General features: G+C 36.3%; 1 protein-coding gene across 1 annotated transcript in view; it reads left to right on the top strand.

Annotated features, from left to right (window-relative positions):
• Positions 1-12,521: 12,521 nt before the first annotated feature.
• Positions 12,522-16,267, top strand: part of LOC113547256 (alanine aminotransferase 2) — a 9,570-nt gene continuing 5,824 nt past the window's right edge. Inside the window, exons 1-3 of the mRNA XM_026947504.3 lie at positions 12,522-12,687; positions 15,532-15,621; positions 15,919-16,027. Coding sequence (XP_026803305.2) covers positions 12,574-12,687; positions 15,532-15,621; positions 15,919-16,027 — 313 coding nt within the window. The 5' untranslated portion in view covers positions 12,522-12,573. The remainder of the gene's footprint in view (positions 12,688-15,531; positions 15,622-15,918; positions 16,028-16,267) is intronic.

Here is a 16,267-nt window from a genome sequence, read left to right as displayed (position 1 = left end):
CCTTCTTTTTTCTCATTCAGCACCAGTGTATGACTGGAAAAAGTGTTGCATATTATTGTCTCTTAACAGTACCCCTTTTATTACAGCCACTGATTGCTGACAAACTATAGAAATTTTGCTCTGAAACTATTCATTTTGCCAGTGCACCTGAAATCTTTTGCATTTGCTGTCTATTTTTCATGTCTTTGGTGCTGCCAGTAGCTTTGCAAAATTAATACAGGCATAAATTCATTCATTTTTACATGAGAACATTCAAACTAGCATTCAAACTTTCTTAATAGTCTGTCAGTTTTAATTTTATTTCTAAAATACCTCCATTTTTCAAAAATGGCAGCGGTCCGTAGTTTGGACACCCCTGCTATAAGATTATGACATAATGGCTTATTGTCAGGGTACTGTAGAGGAAGGATATGCAAGTGCAGATTTTTATTTTAATGAAAAATAAACAATACAGACAGCACAAACCTAGACACAAAAACCTGAACTATGGTTTCAAGGCAAAAGACATACATGGAATAGAGACCAAAACGTGACAAACAAACAAGGACAAAAGATAAAGGCTAGACAATGTGTGCTCTACAAGATGTGACTTAAATACAAGTGCTCATTAAACCAAAATGTGAATCAGGTGCAAACATTCATGTGATGTGAACTGGTGAGGTGCAGTGGCTGACGGGAATCGTAGTCCTGCGTCAAAGTCGGCGTAACCATGACACTTAGAATTAGCCAATGCCCAATTACATTAAAATGTCTTCTCACCATACAAACTGTGCTGTTATTAATGGATAGTGGCTTAATGGATAGTGGCTTAATGGATAGTGTCTGTTAATGGATAGTGGCTGCTTATCCAAATTGATCAGTTAAAGAGAATGCATATGCTGACCTTAAAATTCTGCTTTTAATTTTTAGACTTTTTTGATGTCATACAGGTGTTCCACATAAAGTGGACAATGAATGTATCTGGGGACACAATGATCAAAATGAAAGAGCTGTAGAAACAAGGTAATCAAAGCAAGTGTATCATCTACCTGAGAAAAAATGTTGTTCAAATGTTGGTCATGTTATTGTCATCCATCTTTACTGCTCAGAGACATGGTGATTTCCAAATATTATACTTCTCAGACCCCTGGTGTCCCCTGAACCCACTCTGAGAACCACTGCCTTAAGGGGTCTTTGGATGGTTGTGAAAGTACTCTTTTTGAAACTTTTCCTGAAGAGGAAACCATTTATTGTGTGATTCTATGTGCATGATCAGTGCATGTGCTAGATGGATTTATTTTTTCTGAGAATGTATTTAAAAATGACACCAAAATGAGAACTGTTTATTGAAATAATTTTTTTTTATTTCTCTAATTATTGTAAGTTGCCACAGTAAATGATTTTTTTTGTATATTCATTAGTGACGAAAATTTTTCCAACATTGTATTATAGTTGGTGAGGCTGGGAGCATTTCAGTTAATACTCTTGGCACACATAAAGGGATAGCACCGATCGCACAGAATGTCATTCCAGTTCTTACTGCCTGCAGACAAAGAACAAATATAGACTTATACATGGCATGACAACAGAATCAACACTGAAACACTAAACTGAAGTTATAAAAGATAGATTCTAAATACGGCTGCATAAGGAAGTTTCTACTCGCCAGGCCAGTTCATATGCACACAGCCCTCTCCAGATTTAAAGTTTGGTTCACCTGGATTCCACTTGGTGAAAGTCAGTTTGGTGCCATCAGACCAAAAACAGTTATTCCTCTGAAAAGATGAACAGTGGAAAGTCCATCACTGGGTGCAAAATTTGATCAGAATTATGAGTTTCTTCATTTGACCATGTTTAAGTCAATAAATCAGGCACTACACAGTTATTTGATTCCCTGCTTACATATTTGACTGAGCTCAGGAAGTGTTTTATTATTAGCTAACCTTCTGACAGCCACTGAGGCCGATCCATGTTGGATTCTCCTGGGGGTCATGAGCACGGATAAGAGCCTTAACCAGCTGATATTCATTTTCGCTGTGTATTGAGATCAAGTGTGCATCGAGATTCAGACAGTGTTTCTAAAAAAGAAAGAAGAAGAAGAGCTGTAGCATCATTGCATGTTCATTAACTGTGGTTATTATGCACAATTTTATTATTGTAAGGAAACCTTGTAACTTATGTTAATGAATTAAAAATTTTGTATGTTATACCTCATCAAAATTCCACTAACATCTAATCAGGAGTCTCTTCTTGCTTGATGTAACATACTCAGGTACGTGGTAATGTTTATATAGTGATGCTTCCTGTTTCCAAAGAAAAATAACATAAATCATTATACAAAATAAATCTGTACTGTTCTCCTCGCATGTGCAAATGCAATTTAACAGCCAGCCAAACTCCATCCATAAAGTACCGATGAGTCAGGATTCATCTTAGTCTTTCTCGTTTAATAAGATGCCAGTGAAATGTACATTATGAATTAGGAGTAAAACTGTAAAAAACAGCAAACAAACAATAATCAGAATAATTATACAACAACCAAAGAATATGCATACAAGCAGCTCCGAGACTTATATCTGAAAAAAGGCTCAAATATTATCGATGTAATCAATTTACTTAAATGAAATTATCAGATAACCAAAAATAGCAACAAGAATGAAATCAACACAATGAGTGCCATATCAAATAATGGCTAGGCTAACAGCTAGAGGCTATTACTAAAATTACATCAAATCAAAGCTTCGAAAGAACTTATTACAAACATGTGCAAATATATATATATATATATATATATATATATATATATATATATATATATATATATATATATATATATACTCAAGCATTATGTAACTAAGAATTAACTTACAGATGATGCATTTACAAACACAAAACAAAGGATGGCATCCAAAAATCGAGGATAAACTGACTGCATGAGAAATGTGCTCTACTCTGAACTCACTTTGCGTAGAACTATTCATTCGCCAAACCTATAGAAGTGACGAACTTGGAGCAGAACAAAATCATTTATTCATCATCATAATAATCTGGTAATATTTGGGCTGACAGATGGCATGTTGTTTGGACATATAAATGGTTTAACAGGCTTAATGTTACTGTTGCTGTATATTCAAACTGCATGGACTAAAGATGAAAAGTATACTGAGGCAACACTGCAACTGTACAGTGGTCCCAAAAAGTATTTGGACAATGAAGCCACACTTACAAGTGCATGAATTTGAAAACGTGCCATTTATTTTAAGGTAAGATACCATAAGCACACTTTTCAAGCAAAAAATATATCCACAAAAAACAGATTGTTATGATTAAGAATCTAAAAAGAATAGATAGACTGGTCATAATCAGACAAAAAAGTATGTGTTCACTCAGTAGTGGCTTCATTCAAGATCACAGTTAACAGTGTTTAGTTTTCCATCGTTTGTTCCGCAGAACTTCTTGACAACATCTGGGCATGGAATTAACAAGTTTCCGTAGCAGTTGTAGTGGAAGTTTCCTCCACATTTCAACCAACAAAACTTTCAGTTCATTGACACTAGAGCATCAACAATGGACAATTCTCCACTGCATCCCAGAGATGCTCTGTAGGGTTTAGGTCAGGGCTCTGGGAAGTAAAAAGTCGGCTGGTCATTTGGAGCATTATCCTGCTTAAAAAATCCTTTTATGTCACTTGACTAATTTCTTCACTGATATCTGCAAGTTTGCATCCAAAACATCTTTGTATACTTCTGAGTTCATGACGCCATCAATGAACACAAGTTCACCAGCACCACTGTAGGAAAAACAGCCTCAGAAATCTCTGTGCTTTATAGTACCCTTCGTTCAATTTGGATTAATCTGAAAATAAGACAGTTCACCAGAAGCTGCTGTCTCTCTCTGCATGTTCTTTTGCAAATTTCACCCTTACTTTCTTATTCTTGAGGATAATTAATGGGTTCCACTGCATTACTCTCCCTCTGTACCCATGCTTGTTGATCCTGTTTTGAATAGTTTGTGCTCTAGGTGTATCTGGAAATTCTCACTGATGTCTGAAGCAATCTGTTTCTTGTCTGTTTTTTTTCCTGATTTTACTGCTGAGTAACCACATGGTGTAGTTAATCACATTAATGATGGATCTTAAGTGTCCAAATACTTTTTTTCCCTAATTTTGAGCAGTATATGATTTATTAGTTTTTATAGTTTTAAACATAATCTTTTTTTTTCTAATGCAATGAAATTCATACATTTTAAGTGTGGCTTAAGTCTCCAATTCACACATGTGCTATTCATCATTGCTTGCCCTACACTCACTCCCTTTAGTTAACCAGTCCTTTGGCACCTTTTCTTTAATTATGCTGTCTCATGTGATTATAGGTAATTAATACACAATGCAATTTCTCCAAATGTGACATGTATGTCTCATTCACTTCCATCCATCCATGTTCCATACAACACATGGCTTTGGACTGGGGGAGGAAGCCATAGTACCTGGAGGAAGGCCCCAGGTAGCCACAGGGAGAATATGCAAACTCCACGCACACAGGGAGGAGGTGGGATTCAAACCCCCAGCCCTAGAGATGTAAGGCAAATGTGATAACCACTAAACCACTATGCCCCCTGTCTCATGCACTTATTAATGTAATTCAGTAATTACATAATAATTTGAATACTTAATAATTTTTTTCCAATTAAAACATGTAATTAAATTTTTTTTTTAATTCATTCGGCACCTTAATTCATGTTGGTCTCATGTCTAAATTGTAATATGAACCCTCCGGGTTGATAATATAAATTGTTCACACACCATCCATTTATTATGTTCACAGCTTTCCATCTGTATTTGCACTGACTTTGACACATTACATTGTAAAACCACATCCACACAGCAAAATCCCCAGTGTTAACACCTGGAGTATTGACTTAAGATTTTATTCATGTAAACACTGTATGTGTTAATTCAACACTGGGGATTTTGCTATTAGCTTCCCATCTGTATTTGAGTTGACAATGACCTGCCATTTTGTATTTCATTGGAAACAACAATTTAAAGTACATATTTCTGCCATGCAGGTGCATTACAGTGTTTTTCATTTTCCTAGCTCCAACTTATGAGTGGTGCAGGATTGTGCTCCTAGAGAACCTCTTAAAACAGTAACAATTTTAATCAAGCATTCCCAATACAACATGGAGAAACATGAAGTATTTGATAAAGAAATTCACTTCTGCTTCTCTTGATGACACTTGGTTTTGGGATGAAAATTATTTTGCCATCATATGTCATTGTCTTTACCCCAAGGATTATGTATATAGAAAAAAAAACCCACTTGCTTCACGCATAAGTATTCACTTGAACTTTTCCACATCTTGTGGTGTTAATGGACTTAATTGGGATTATATGTTATGATACTACACAAAATAGTCCATAATACTGAAGGGGGAGGGGAAATAATCATAGTTTACAAAACTATTTACAGATATAAAATGTAAAGGTTTTGATTGGTTTTGATGGTGCAACCATTTATGTTCCACAAATTCCACTTATGTGCAATTAAAGTGTTTGTTAGAGAAGATACCTTAAACAAACTGTGTCATTAGGACCAAGAAGCTGCCAGAACAAGTCCAGCACAAAGCTATCAACAAAAAGTATCAACACTCAAAGGTTTGATGCGTACATCCATTATTAAAAACAGAAATAATATAGAAGGCAGTCCAGCAAAAGTCAGTGACTGGGAAATGATGGCATTACAAAGAGAAACAACCAAAAGGCCAAGGGTAACTTTGAAGGAAATGGAGAGATCCACAGCTCAAGATCTTGTGATCTACCTGGACAACCCATATCACACAATTTCACACTGCACGCATCTTGGGGTAGTTCTGTACAATGAATTATTATTCTTGCCACACACTGCTAACCTGACTCAGTCATGAGCTCGTTTAGTCCTTTGTCATCTTGAGGCTAGACTACTGCACCTCGCTCCTGCCAAGTCTGTTCCTGTGTGCCATCTGGCCCTGATCCATAACATAGCTGGAAGTGTTCTTTTCAATCTCCGGAAATACATTCCACACCACCCCATTGCTGCACTCTCTACATTGGCTTCCTGGAGCTGCCTGCATCGTAATTGAGAAGCCTTTTGGCTTTGACAAGGCCAAAAATGGACTACAACCCATGTACCTTCAGGCACTGATCACACCCTGCAATGCACCACATTCCCTATGAGCTACAGGCACTATGGACTAGACCCATAATCCCTCAAGGTACAAGGAAGACATGCATCAAGGCTCTTCTCCGTTTTGGCACCCAGGTGGTGGAATGAACTTACCCTTGTTGTCCAAACAGCTGATTCACTGATTCATTTTCAAACAAAGACTAAAGACCTACCTCTTCACCAAGCACTTGAATTAGCACTTAGTTAATCTATTTAAATAAAATGCTTTGAACTGTGTGTTTTCTTTTCATGTTGTACTAACCTTCCCTAACAGGGCTTTAGGTTTATGGTTTTCTTAGTCCTTGATATAGTGACTAACATAAGAATATGTTTCGATAACACTGCATAGCACTTCTGTAAGTCGCTATGGAAATGTTCTTCTACCAAATGCTGTAAATGTAAACAATTGAGAATCTCTTGAAAATTGCTGTTCCTGTACGGTCTAGATTTAATCTGACATAGCTTGAGGAAGTATGCCAAGAAGAACAGGCAAAAATATCAGGATCCAGTGTGCAAAGTTGTCATCCCAGTCACATATCCCAGATGACATGCAGCTGTAGTCAAATTTACATTTACATTTATGGCATTTGGCAGACACTCTTATCCAGAGCGACTTACAAAAGTGCTTTAAAGTCTATCAAAAATACATTGTGATACTGGCTTACTAGGTCACAAACTAGGAATACCATCAGGTTTTTTTTTTGGTTTTGTAAGTGCTAACTTAAGTACTTTAGGAAGAGGTAAGTCTTTAGATGTTGTTTGAAGACTGCCAGTGACTCAGCTGTTCAAATTCAGTTTATCCAATTATTTATCTCTGATTCTATAATCATTTGCTAAAGTTTTATGTTCATTCATGTATTTCATAATATACATAACCAGTTATGCCTAGGCTGGGTCTGATGATGCTGTATTTCTCATTTCTTGTCTTTGTCTAAGATGTGTCACTGTGACTGAACACATCAAGGTCAGAGGTGATTTTACTCCCAGACATAGGTGGCATTACACTTCCTTTTCTTTTTCTTTTTTTTTTATCTCCACTCTCCTTTACCCCTTCCATGTCCCCTTTCTCCTCATATACTAGGCCTGTATAATCCAGATTTGAGCTGGAAAAATCAGAAGATTCTTCAAGCATGCAATATACATCAGTCCTCAACTGTCTCCTGGTTCTTAACTCATTGTTGCTGAATTTATAACTCAACAATAAAAATATTGTGCACCTTTAAATGTTAGACTCAGACAAAGTCTGAGGATTCATTTGCAGAGGTTTTTTTTTTCCCAACTCCACATCCAAAGTCAAAATAACAACATGAACAGTTAATAAAGCCTAAGGACAATCCAAGAGACAGAATACCACAATCAAAGCAATGGTCTCTCTCTCTCTCTCTCTCTCTCTCTCTCTCTCACACACACACACACACACACACACACACACAAAGAGAAGTAGTGAAGTGCGAAATTCATACAAAACACTATGATTCAGCAAAGCTTCACATTGAATGTCCATGAGCAGTTTATATAGAGGAGAACAAGGAAGTGACCCAGAAGTGAGTGTATCAGTGGTCGAGAGATTGTGACCTCTGCTGAAGTGGAAGGGAAATTTCCTTGTTGCTCATATTTCTTTAAAATGAATAGTAAAAATCCCAAATAAATCCATATCAGTTTCAAGTTGTAAGACTATAAAATGTACAAAGGTTTAAGGGGGTGTTTACTTATTCAGTGCACTGTAATGTTTTTATTTTTGGTCTTTGTTCAATTCCAGCTATGAATTTGGGCCATGGGCTTTGGAACCATTTATACTCATTGTCTTGCTTTAATTACTTATTAAACCTCTCTTGGCAAATAAAATAACTGGTACCACCCTGTCTAAGCTATGTACCCTCTACACTGTCAGAATGAAAGCAAATATCATCACACAGTACCATTCTCGAAGTAAATTGAAGTGAAGTGACTTGTGGCCAAGTATGGTGACCCATACTCAGAATTTGTGCTCTGCATTTAACCCATCCAAGTGCACACACACAGTAGTGAACACACACACACACCGTGAACACACACCCAGAGCAGTGGGCACCCTCTCTATCAAAAACTTGATGTAGCAGGTTGCTAATAAAGCCTTGCTGCCCAAGATGTACATTTATAAAAAAAAAGTCCTTCATGCAGAATTGCCATTATAGACAGCATGGTGATGCAGTGGGTAGCATTGCTGGCCTCGCAGTTCCAGGGTCCCTGGTTCTATGCTGAGGTTGGGTTACTGTCCTTGAGGAGTTTCCGTGCATGTTCTCTCCATGCCTATTTGGGTTTCTTCTGGGTTCTCCGGTTTTCCTACCTCCCAAAAACATGCAGATAGGTGGACTGACTAAGATAAATTGGCCCTAGGTGTGAAAGAGTGTGTGAATGTGTGTGTATGGTGCCCTGCCATGAATTGGTGTCCCATCCAGGGTTTTTTCCTGCCTCTCTCCCAGTGTTCTCAGGATAGGCTCTGGATCCACCATGACTCTGACCAGGATAAAGCAGTTACTGGATGTTGGTGAGTGAGTGAGTGTTATTGTAATTAATAATGGCAATGGGATGAGAAACTGCACCCAAACTGACTCTTCATATTTAACTTGTTCGCCTAATTTGACAAACCATAAAATGTACTTTTATTATTATATCTTTATTCAAGAAACTCAGCGCTGAAGCACTGTTTGTATTGTGTGTCTCATAAGATCCATCATGGAACTGTTTACTGTATTGTAATGATTAACTCTTTCCACAAGGGGAACACCTGTCATCTGAGTTTACATGGCCTATAACTCAAACAATTGTAGACCCAACTAAATTTAGTCATTCAAAAAGATAGACATAACATCTATCAATAACTTTACTTTCAGATTCTCTACTGATAAACCTAAAAAATATTGAACATGGATATGAATGTGTATATGTAAATATAAGCTTTGAACTGATATATTCGTCTTACTCTGTAAGCTACAATTTAGACTATATATGATAGAGAACTTGACAGCAGTTGGGAAGCAAAGCCAAAATTTCTCTGATGATCAACCTGACAGTATTGAAGAGAGGAACCTGAGATGTTTGGGTTGAGGTCACACCAGATCAAAACCCATTTGTCCAGCAGGCTCTGTAATTTCTTACAGATTCCACTTTGATGCTTTTTGGCCATAAAGCATCACAAAAACTCATATCCCTCTCGCTTAGAGGGATCGCCAGTGACAGTCCCATCCAGCCATAGGCTGCAACACTTTTTGGCCATAGGTCGTATCTGTCATTGAATCAACACCTTTTGACACACACTGGTACCTGTTGCTTGCAAAGTATCATCACACAGTGTCCATGTAAAATCTGGAACAAAAAATGAATAAACTTTGGGTTAGGCAGAGAAACATGTTGTTCAGCATTAATAAATAAAAAATAAAGTTAACAAAGTAATGTTTTAATTGTTGTTGAAGTATACCTGCATTGACTAATTTTTTATTCAGTCCATGACCAGAAATAAGTCTACATAAATGAACAAAACTTAAATTACCCCATGCTCCTAAATTTAACTTACTGAAATCTGGTCTCCAGGTGTAAATATTGGAATTTGCTTCAGCTTCAGTGCTGAATTTTGTCAGTTAACAGCTGTAAACATTTTCATTAAGGTGTTCTTCATGTTGATCATTGTGGGTTTAATTTTACTCAATGATGATGTGAATGTTGGTTAATGCACGTGCTGAGTATTTTGCTTATTTGTTTTAATAAAAAAAAAAACAGTTAATAGTTAAGTGTTAGTTGCTTTGTTAATGTTCCTGATGGTGTATTAATGTTGGCATTCATGGTTTGTTCATGTTATTGAATGGGTTAAATAATGTCATTTAAGGAAACCTTAGTGTAAAGCATTGTAGAAATAAATATAGCTTTAAGTGGCAACAGCTTGTTTTCGATGTATATACAGTATGTCTGTATTTTCTGTGATGAGACATTTATTTATCAGTTATGGAACATTCATTGTAATCTCTTGTGGTTGCAAGTTAAAGATCCTAATCCAGATGTTCAATCTGGGTTAATCAATAAACTTCTTGTTTTTATACAGTTGAAATTAGGCTGTGTGCATAATTTCTCCTGGTATATTAAATTTATCTCCAGACAAATTACAACCAGAAACAAACTCCTTCATGTATTTTCTTGCCCATTGAAAACAGATTAACATGGACAACTGTATTGTATAAAACAATATCAACATAAATCTCTCCATACAGTAGTAGTAGTAGTAGTAGTAGTAGTAGTAGTAATGAGAACAGTTCTTGGTAGTGGATTCAACATTATTTGGACAATAATGTATATTATTCCTGGTATATTAAATTCATTCAACATTATTTGGACAATAATGTATATTATTCCTGGTATATTAAATTCATTCAACATTATTTGGACAATAATGTATATTATTCCTGGTATATTAAATTTATACCTTAAAAATTTAACATTATTTGGACAATAATGTAGACATATTACATAATGTAGCTCGTATTACCTCTTGGAACTCCCAGAGGGTGTCCAAGTTCAAGTTCAAACTACAAACTTAGTCTGAGACAATGGCAGACAACAAGTCGCCACTGGGAAGGGCAACAGGCAGAGGGACAGACAAGATCACGACAGGCAGAAACAACCTGGTTGTGCCGACAGTTTGTGCCTTGTATGCTGATCTTAGATAAGCCCAGTCTTTTAGTGTATCTTCTAATAAAACTTTTTTCTTTAGGATTGCTTTTACTTGAATACTTTGTTTTGTTTTTTGTTTTTGTTATTTAATTATTAATAGTAATAATTATTACTATTATTGTTATTAATAATTGAATTGTATTTTATTATTAACATGTCTATATACTCTTATGTAAAGTGCCTTGAGAGGCCTTTAAAGGTGCTATATAAAATAAAGATTATTATTATTATTATTATTATTATTATTAAATGGCCCTACAGTACCATCTATTTCTACTAATTCCTCATCTCTAAGATGAATTTAATGAGTCTAGTATTGGCTAATTTGTCTTCTTGAATATTCGGACTTGCAACCCGAAGGTGAACCTGAAGGTTGTGGGTTCGAGTCTCGGGTCAGGCAGGGATTGTAGGTGGGGGGAGTGAATGACCAGCGCTCTCTCCCACCCTCAATACCACGACTGAGGTGAGACCCTTGAGCAAGGCAGCAAACCCCCAACTGCTCCCCGGGCGCCACAGTAAAAAAGGCTGCCCACTGCTGCCCACTGTGTGTGTGTGTGTGTGCGTGCACACTTGGATGGGTTAAATGCAGAGCACAAATTCTGAGTATGGGTCACCATACTTGGCCACAAGTCACTTCACTTCACTTCATCACCTCCGTGAATAGGAACACCTGTTCATTCATACGATTATACATTCGGCCAATTATGTGGCACTAGTGCAAAGCACAAAATCTTGCAGATACAGGTCAAGAGCTTCAGTTAATATTAAACTGAAGATTGGTACAAGACTGGGCAATGTTTTAACAATCTTCATCTGTCCAGTTTCTGTGAGTCTGTGACCACTGTATCCTCGGATTCTTGTTTTTGGCTGACAGGAGTGGAACCTGCTGTGGCTCATCCACCTGAACATTCTATGGGTGGTGCATTGTGAGAAGCATTTCTGCTCACCCCAGGTGTAAAGAGTGGTTATTTGAGTTACCATAACCTTCCTGTCAGCTCAATCCAGTCTGACCATTCTCCTTCAACCTCCGTCATCAACAATGTATTTTTTTAACCATTCTGTGTAAACTCTAGAGTGTGAAAATTCCAGGAGAGCAGCAGTTTCTGAAATACTCAAAGCATCCCATCTGGCACCAACAAGCATGCCACGGTCATGCCACAGGAACACATTGTTCCACATTCTGATGTTTGATGTGACAGGTCCTTATGACAGCAGGATGGAGCCACCATGAGAATAGCAAGAATAACCACACAGTCCTCATAGATCTGGACAGAACTACTGTCTGGTAGAAGTGGTGCAAGAAATGAGAGTTGTAACCAACTTGCCACGGAGCGTCATTCAGGTAGCATTCGATTCCAGTCTAAATGCATTTGAGATTAAGTCATGGTAAGTCAAGTGTACTGTGACCTAAAAAGTTACCCAGATGTAAGCAGCAGTTTTCCTGACCCATGAAATCTAAAAAAATGTTTAACCTACATGTACTCCTTATGTGGTCATCTTAGAAGTGGGTCATCTGTATGTTCTGGCAGCCAGATTTGGATGAGTTAATCATATAAGCTAGACAAAAAGAAGGTAAATTTGTTACACATTTTCTATGTGGGTGGGCATTTAAAAAAAAACACAGTCTAATCTGGTGAGTCAAATAGTCAAAGGCTCTGCATACTCACCTGTCAAAAATACAATAGGGAATATGAGGAGCATGTCTCTCCTTAGAGAAATCACTCCAAAGCTAAAAGGCTTCTGTGTTTCAGCACAGGACATCTTAGACCGATGTGCAGGACAAATTATGGCAGAAATTGAACAGGTAAGACAAGTTCAAGTCTAAGTTAAGTTTTCTAAATTTTGCCAATATTTAAGGAAATTATTTCTGAAATAAAATGTGTGATTTTGCAAATAGGTTGTATTTAGACATTGAGCAAGCTTTCAAAGGGATTAATGCTATTAATGTGCTTTTCATTTTCTGTGTGACAATCCCCTCCAAAAATATTGGAACAGCAAGACCAACTGTTTAGTTTTTGCTATACACTGAGGACATTTGGGTATGAGATCAAAAGATGAATATGAGATGATAGAATTTCAGCTTTCATTTGCTGACATTTACATCTAGACATGTTAAACAACTTAGAACATGGCACCTTTGGAGGCAGAACACCCAATTTTTAGGTGAGCAAACATATAGGAACAGATAATCTTAAAGTAAATTAAAGTCCAGAACACTCAATATTTGGTTGCATATCACTTGCTTGTTTTTCCTTGGCCGACCTGCTCGATGTCTGGTTGTTAGTACACCAGTGTTTTTTTTCTTTTATTTTCTCTTTACAGGACATTCCAAATTATTGTACTGGATATGCCCAATGCTTTTGCAAAGACTCTGATCAATTTTCTCACTTTTCAAATTTTCTGTTCAGAGGTTACTGTATATTTGAAACATAACTTTTTTGCTATTAGTTTAATTACATCCATTCTATAAAACAATAAAAAATATACAAATAAAAATATAATTACGAATATTTAGGCATTATTTATATTAGTGTTTGGGTCACATTTTGCTGAAGAAGGACAGGATAGACAATTCGGAATAACTTACTTGTAAGTTAAGTCTAATAATTTCTAAGCTTTATTATGATTAACTTTATAAAACTACATCCTGTCTTATGTCTCCATATTTCTGTAAAATCTGTAACCTGAAAAAGAACATGGTGAACAATGAGGAGTTAGACAGGCTGAACTCTGTACCCCTGTTTATCATTTGTCTATTTATTTAAGTCTATTTGCTATGTGGCATTCAGTGAGCTAAATGTAGTACCAAGTTATAATAAGTAAGGAATAAAACACTCAGGGTGTGCTATTATGGAAAAATAATCAGGGGTGATGTGATTCAGGTCAATGCGCAGTGGGACTACTGCTGCCACCCTGAAGCTGATAAGAAGTATTTTCCTATAACAGCACGTCCTGATGTGTTTAATTCCTCTTATACCAAAGCAATTTGGCAAAGATTACAAGTTATTAGTAATTAGAGAATGACATTGTACGTTTTAAAACTATGTATAGATACTTTCAACTTTGTGGCATGTCCATGAAACAAATTAGTTTGTTATTTACATTTTAGCAGTTATAAAACTTGTATCAGAAAACTATCCAACTGTTACAATGTTACAGAAAAAGAATAATCATAATTGTAATCAGGAAGTGTGGAAAACAAAAATGTCAGAAACTTGATCATGGATCAGAAGCATTAGTTTAGAGTGTGCTTGGCCAGGAGCAGGGTTGCCAGGTCTCAGTAAAATTGCCAGCACAAATACATCTACAAATACAAAAAAGTACAAACACACACATACACAGACACACAAAAACAAAACAAAACAAAACAAACAAAACCTCGAAAAAATACTTGAAACTAGCCCAAAAAAAAATGTTGGTGGTGTATGACAGAATAGTGATAATACAGTTTAGAGTTGTTCATTCATTGGTTAAAAAAGTCATTTTTTAGTCACCTGTCTTATCACTACATAAAGCACATGGACTTTTAGGTTAATGTAAAGCTTTACAGTTTGCCTACATACTAGTAAGATCTGAGCCTTGTTCTTCTGGATTGCTATATCATGTATAAACTGTTTTGTCTTCTGTGTTTTAGCCTTTTGTCTTGCCCTTATAAGCTGTTTTTGAGGATCCTCCTGTCTTTTTTTTTAAACTCTGCTCTGCCCATTTTGGCCATTCTTGATCTTGGTATTGACCTTGGACTGTTTGTTGACTATATTGTGTCCAATAAACCCTTTGCACATGGATCCTTACTCTATGTTTGAGCCCTGTTTGTTACAAAAAACTATGTATAGTCTTTGATTCTCTGTCTGTACTTACACTTCCCCTTTGTTTGCCATAGCAGAATTTTTTTTAAACTAATCTGAAAAAGAAAAAAGAAAAAAGAAAAAAGAACACCACCCACATAATTGTTTTAAAAGTATCCTAATTTGGCTGCCTATGTGATCAAATAATGAAATGGATTTCACAATTACCCATTTCAATGCTAGCGTTTTTTAAACGATAATGGACAAAAGAGATGAATGGATATATGTAATTAAGGACAAAGTCAGTGTTATTTTTGGTTGTAATTGATTGATAATGCAGAGCTCATAAACACATAATAAAGTGCTCATAAAACCAAGGTTCAACATAGTAATCTAACAACCATGGTTACCATAATGTTTTGATGGTGTGAAACAAACCATGATTTTTCAAACCATGATTTTACCAGGGTTATGATGTATAATTCTGTGAAAAAAAAAAGAAAAAAAAAAGAAAAAAAGATAGTGGGAGCATATCTTTTCTGTCCCAAAAATTTATTTGCATCAAGTGGCAAATAGATATTTGAAAATGAAGTATATTAGTTTGATTGGGTATTTACTGTACCCAATCCATATTTTATTCAATTTTACAAGTCTTCAAGTTTAATGTTTTTTGAGCTGTGTAGAATTTAGCTCCTACATTTACAGTTAATGTATTCATGTTACTGGCACTCATTCTTTTAGACCTTACCAGTGTACAGGTGTTTGGTGGTATCTAATACTGCTTCTGCTTTTGAAAAGAAAACACACAGATTTTGAGAAATGACTTCTGTGTTGTGAATGTGTGATGCTATTCTGTTTTACAGGGTTTGGAGAAACACTATAAAGAAGTTCTCAATGTTTCGTCTGCTGATTCCCACAGGATGGGATTAAAACCCATCACATTCGCTCGTCAGGTAAACTCAGTGTTCAGTATAGAGGGTTAAAGTTCATGGTGATATTAACCTTCCTCTTTCCAGACGGTGTGCACAGTGTTATTAGTCTTATCATCAATCCCTTCATAACTTTAATCAAAGGTCTTTGAGAAGTTAAAACAAATCTGAACAGGACTCATGCTCTCAGCTGCAACCCTGCTCTAACCTGCTAAATCATTGACCAGAGATGAGGGAATTTATAGGACATCTACTGTACATCACTGCATCTTTTACTTCTTGTGTGTTTTATAAAATGTGTCTTTGGGGACTGTGGTGCAGGTCCTGGCCGCCTGTTTCTACCCCTCCCTCCTGAATGATGAGAGTATACCCTTGGATGCAAGAGAGAGGGCACAAAGGCTTCTGGGGGAATGTGAAGGAGGGAGCATAGGTGATCTCTTTAAATAACTTTATTGCATATCTCCTCATTACAACAGTGCTGGAAAGCTAGAACTATTTTAGAAAAGCATTATCCAAAAATGATAATGTTGCTAAAAGAAAGTTCACGAAGGAAAGACAACGTAAAAAAAAAAATTGATCATGCTACATGCTCTCCAGTGCCCTACATTCATTATTAGTAGTTTCACTGAATCTTGTATATCTTTGAAAGTGCAATGTGTTGTGTTTAAAC

This window comes from Pangasianodon hypophthalmus, chromosome 4 (assembly GCF_027358585.1).
Source record: "Pangasianodon hypophthalmus isolate fPanHyp1 chromosome 4, fPanHyp1.pri, whole genome shotgun sequence".
NCBI classification, from domain to species: domain Eukaryota; kingdom Metazoa; phylum Chordata; class Actinopteri; order Siluriformes; family Pangasiidae; genus Pangasianodon; species Pangasianodon hypophthalmus.
This window is presented reverse-complemented; position numbering and strand designations above follow the sequence as displayed.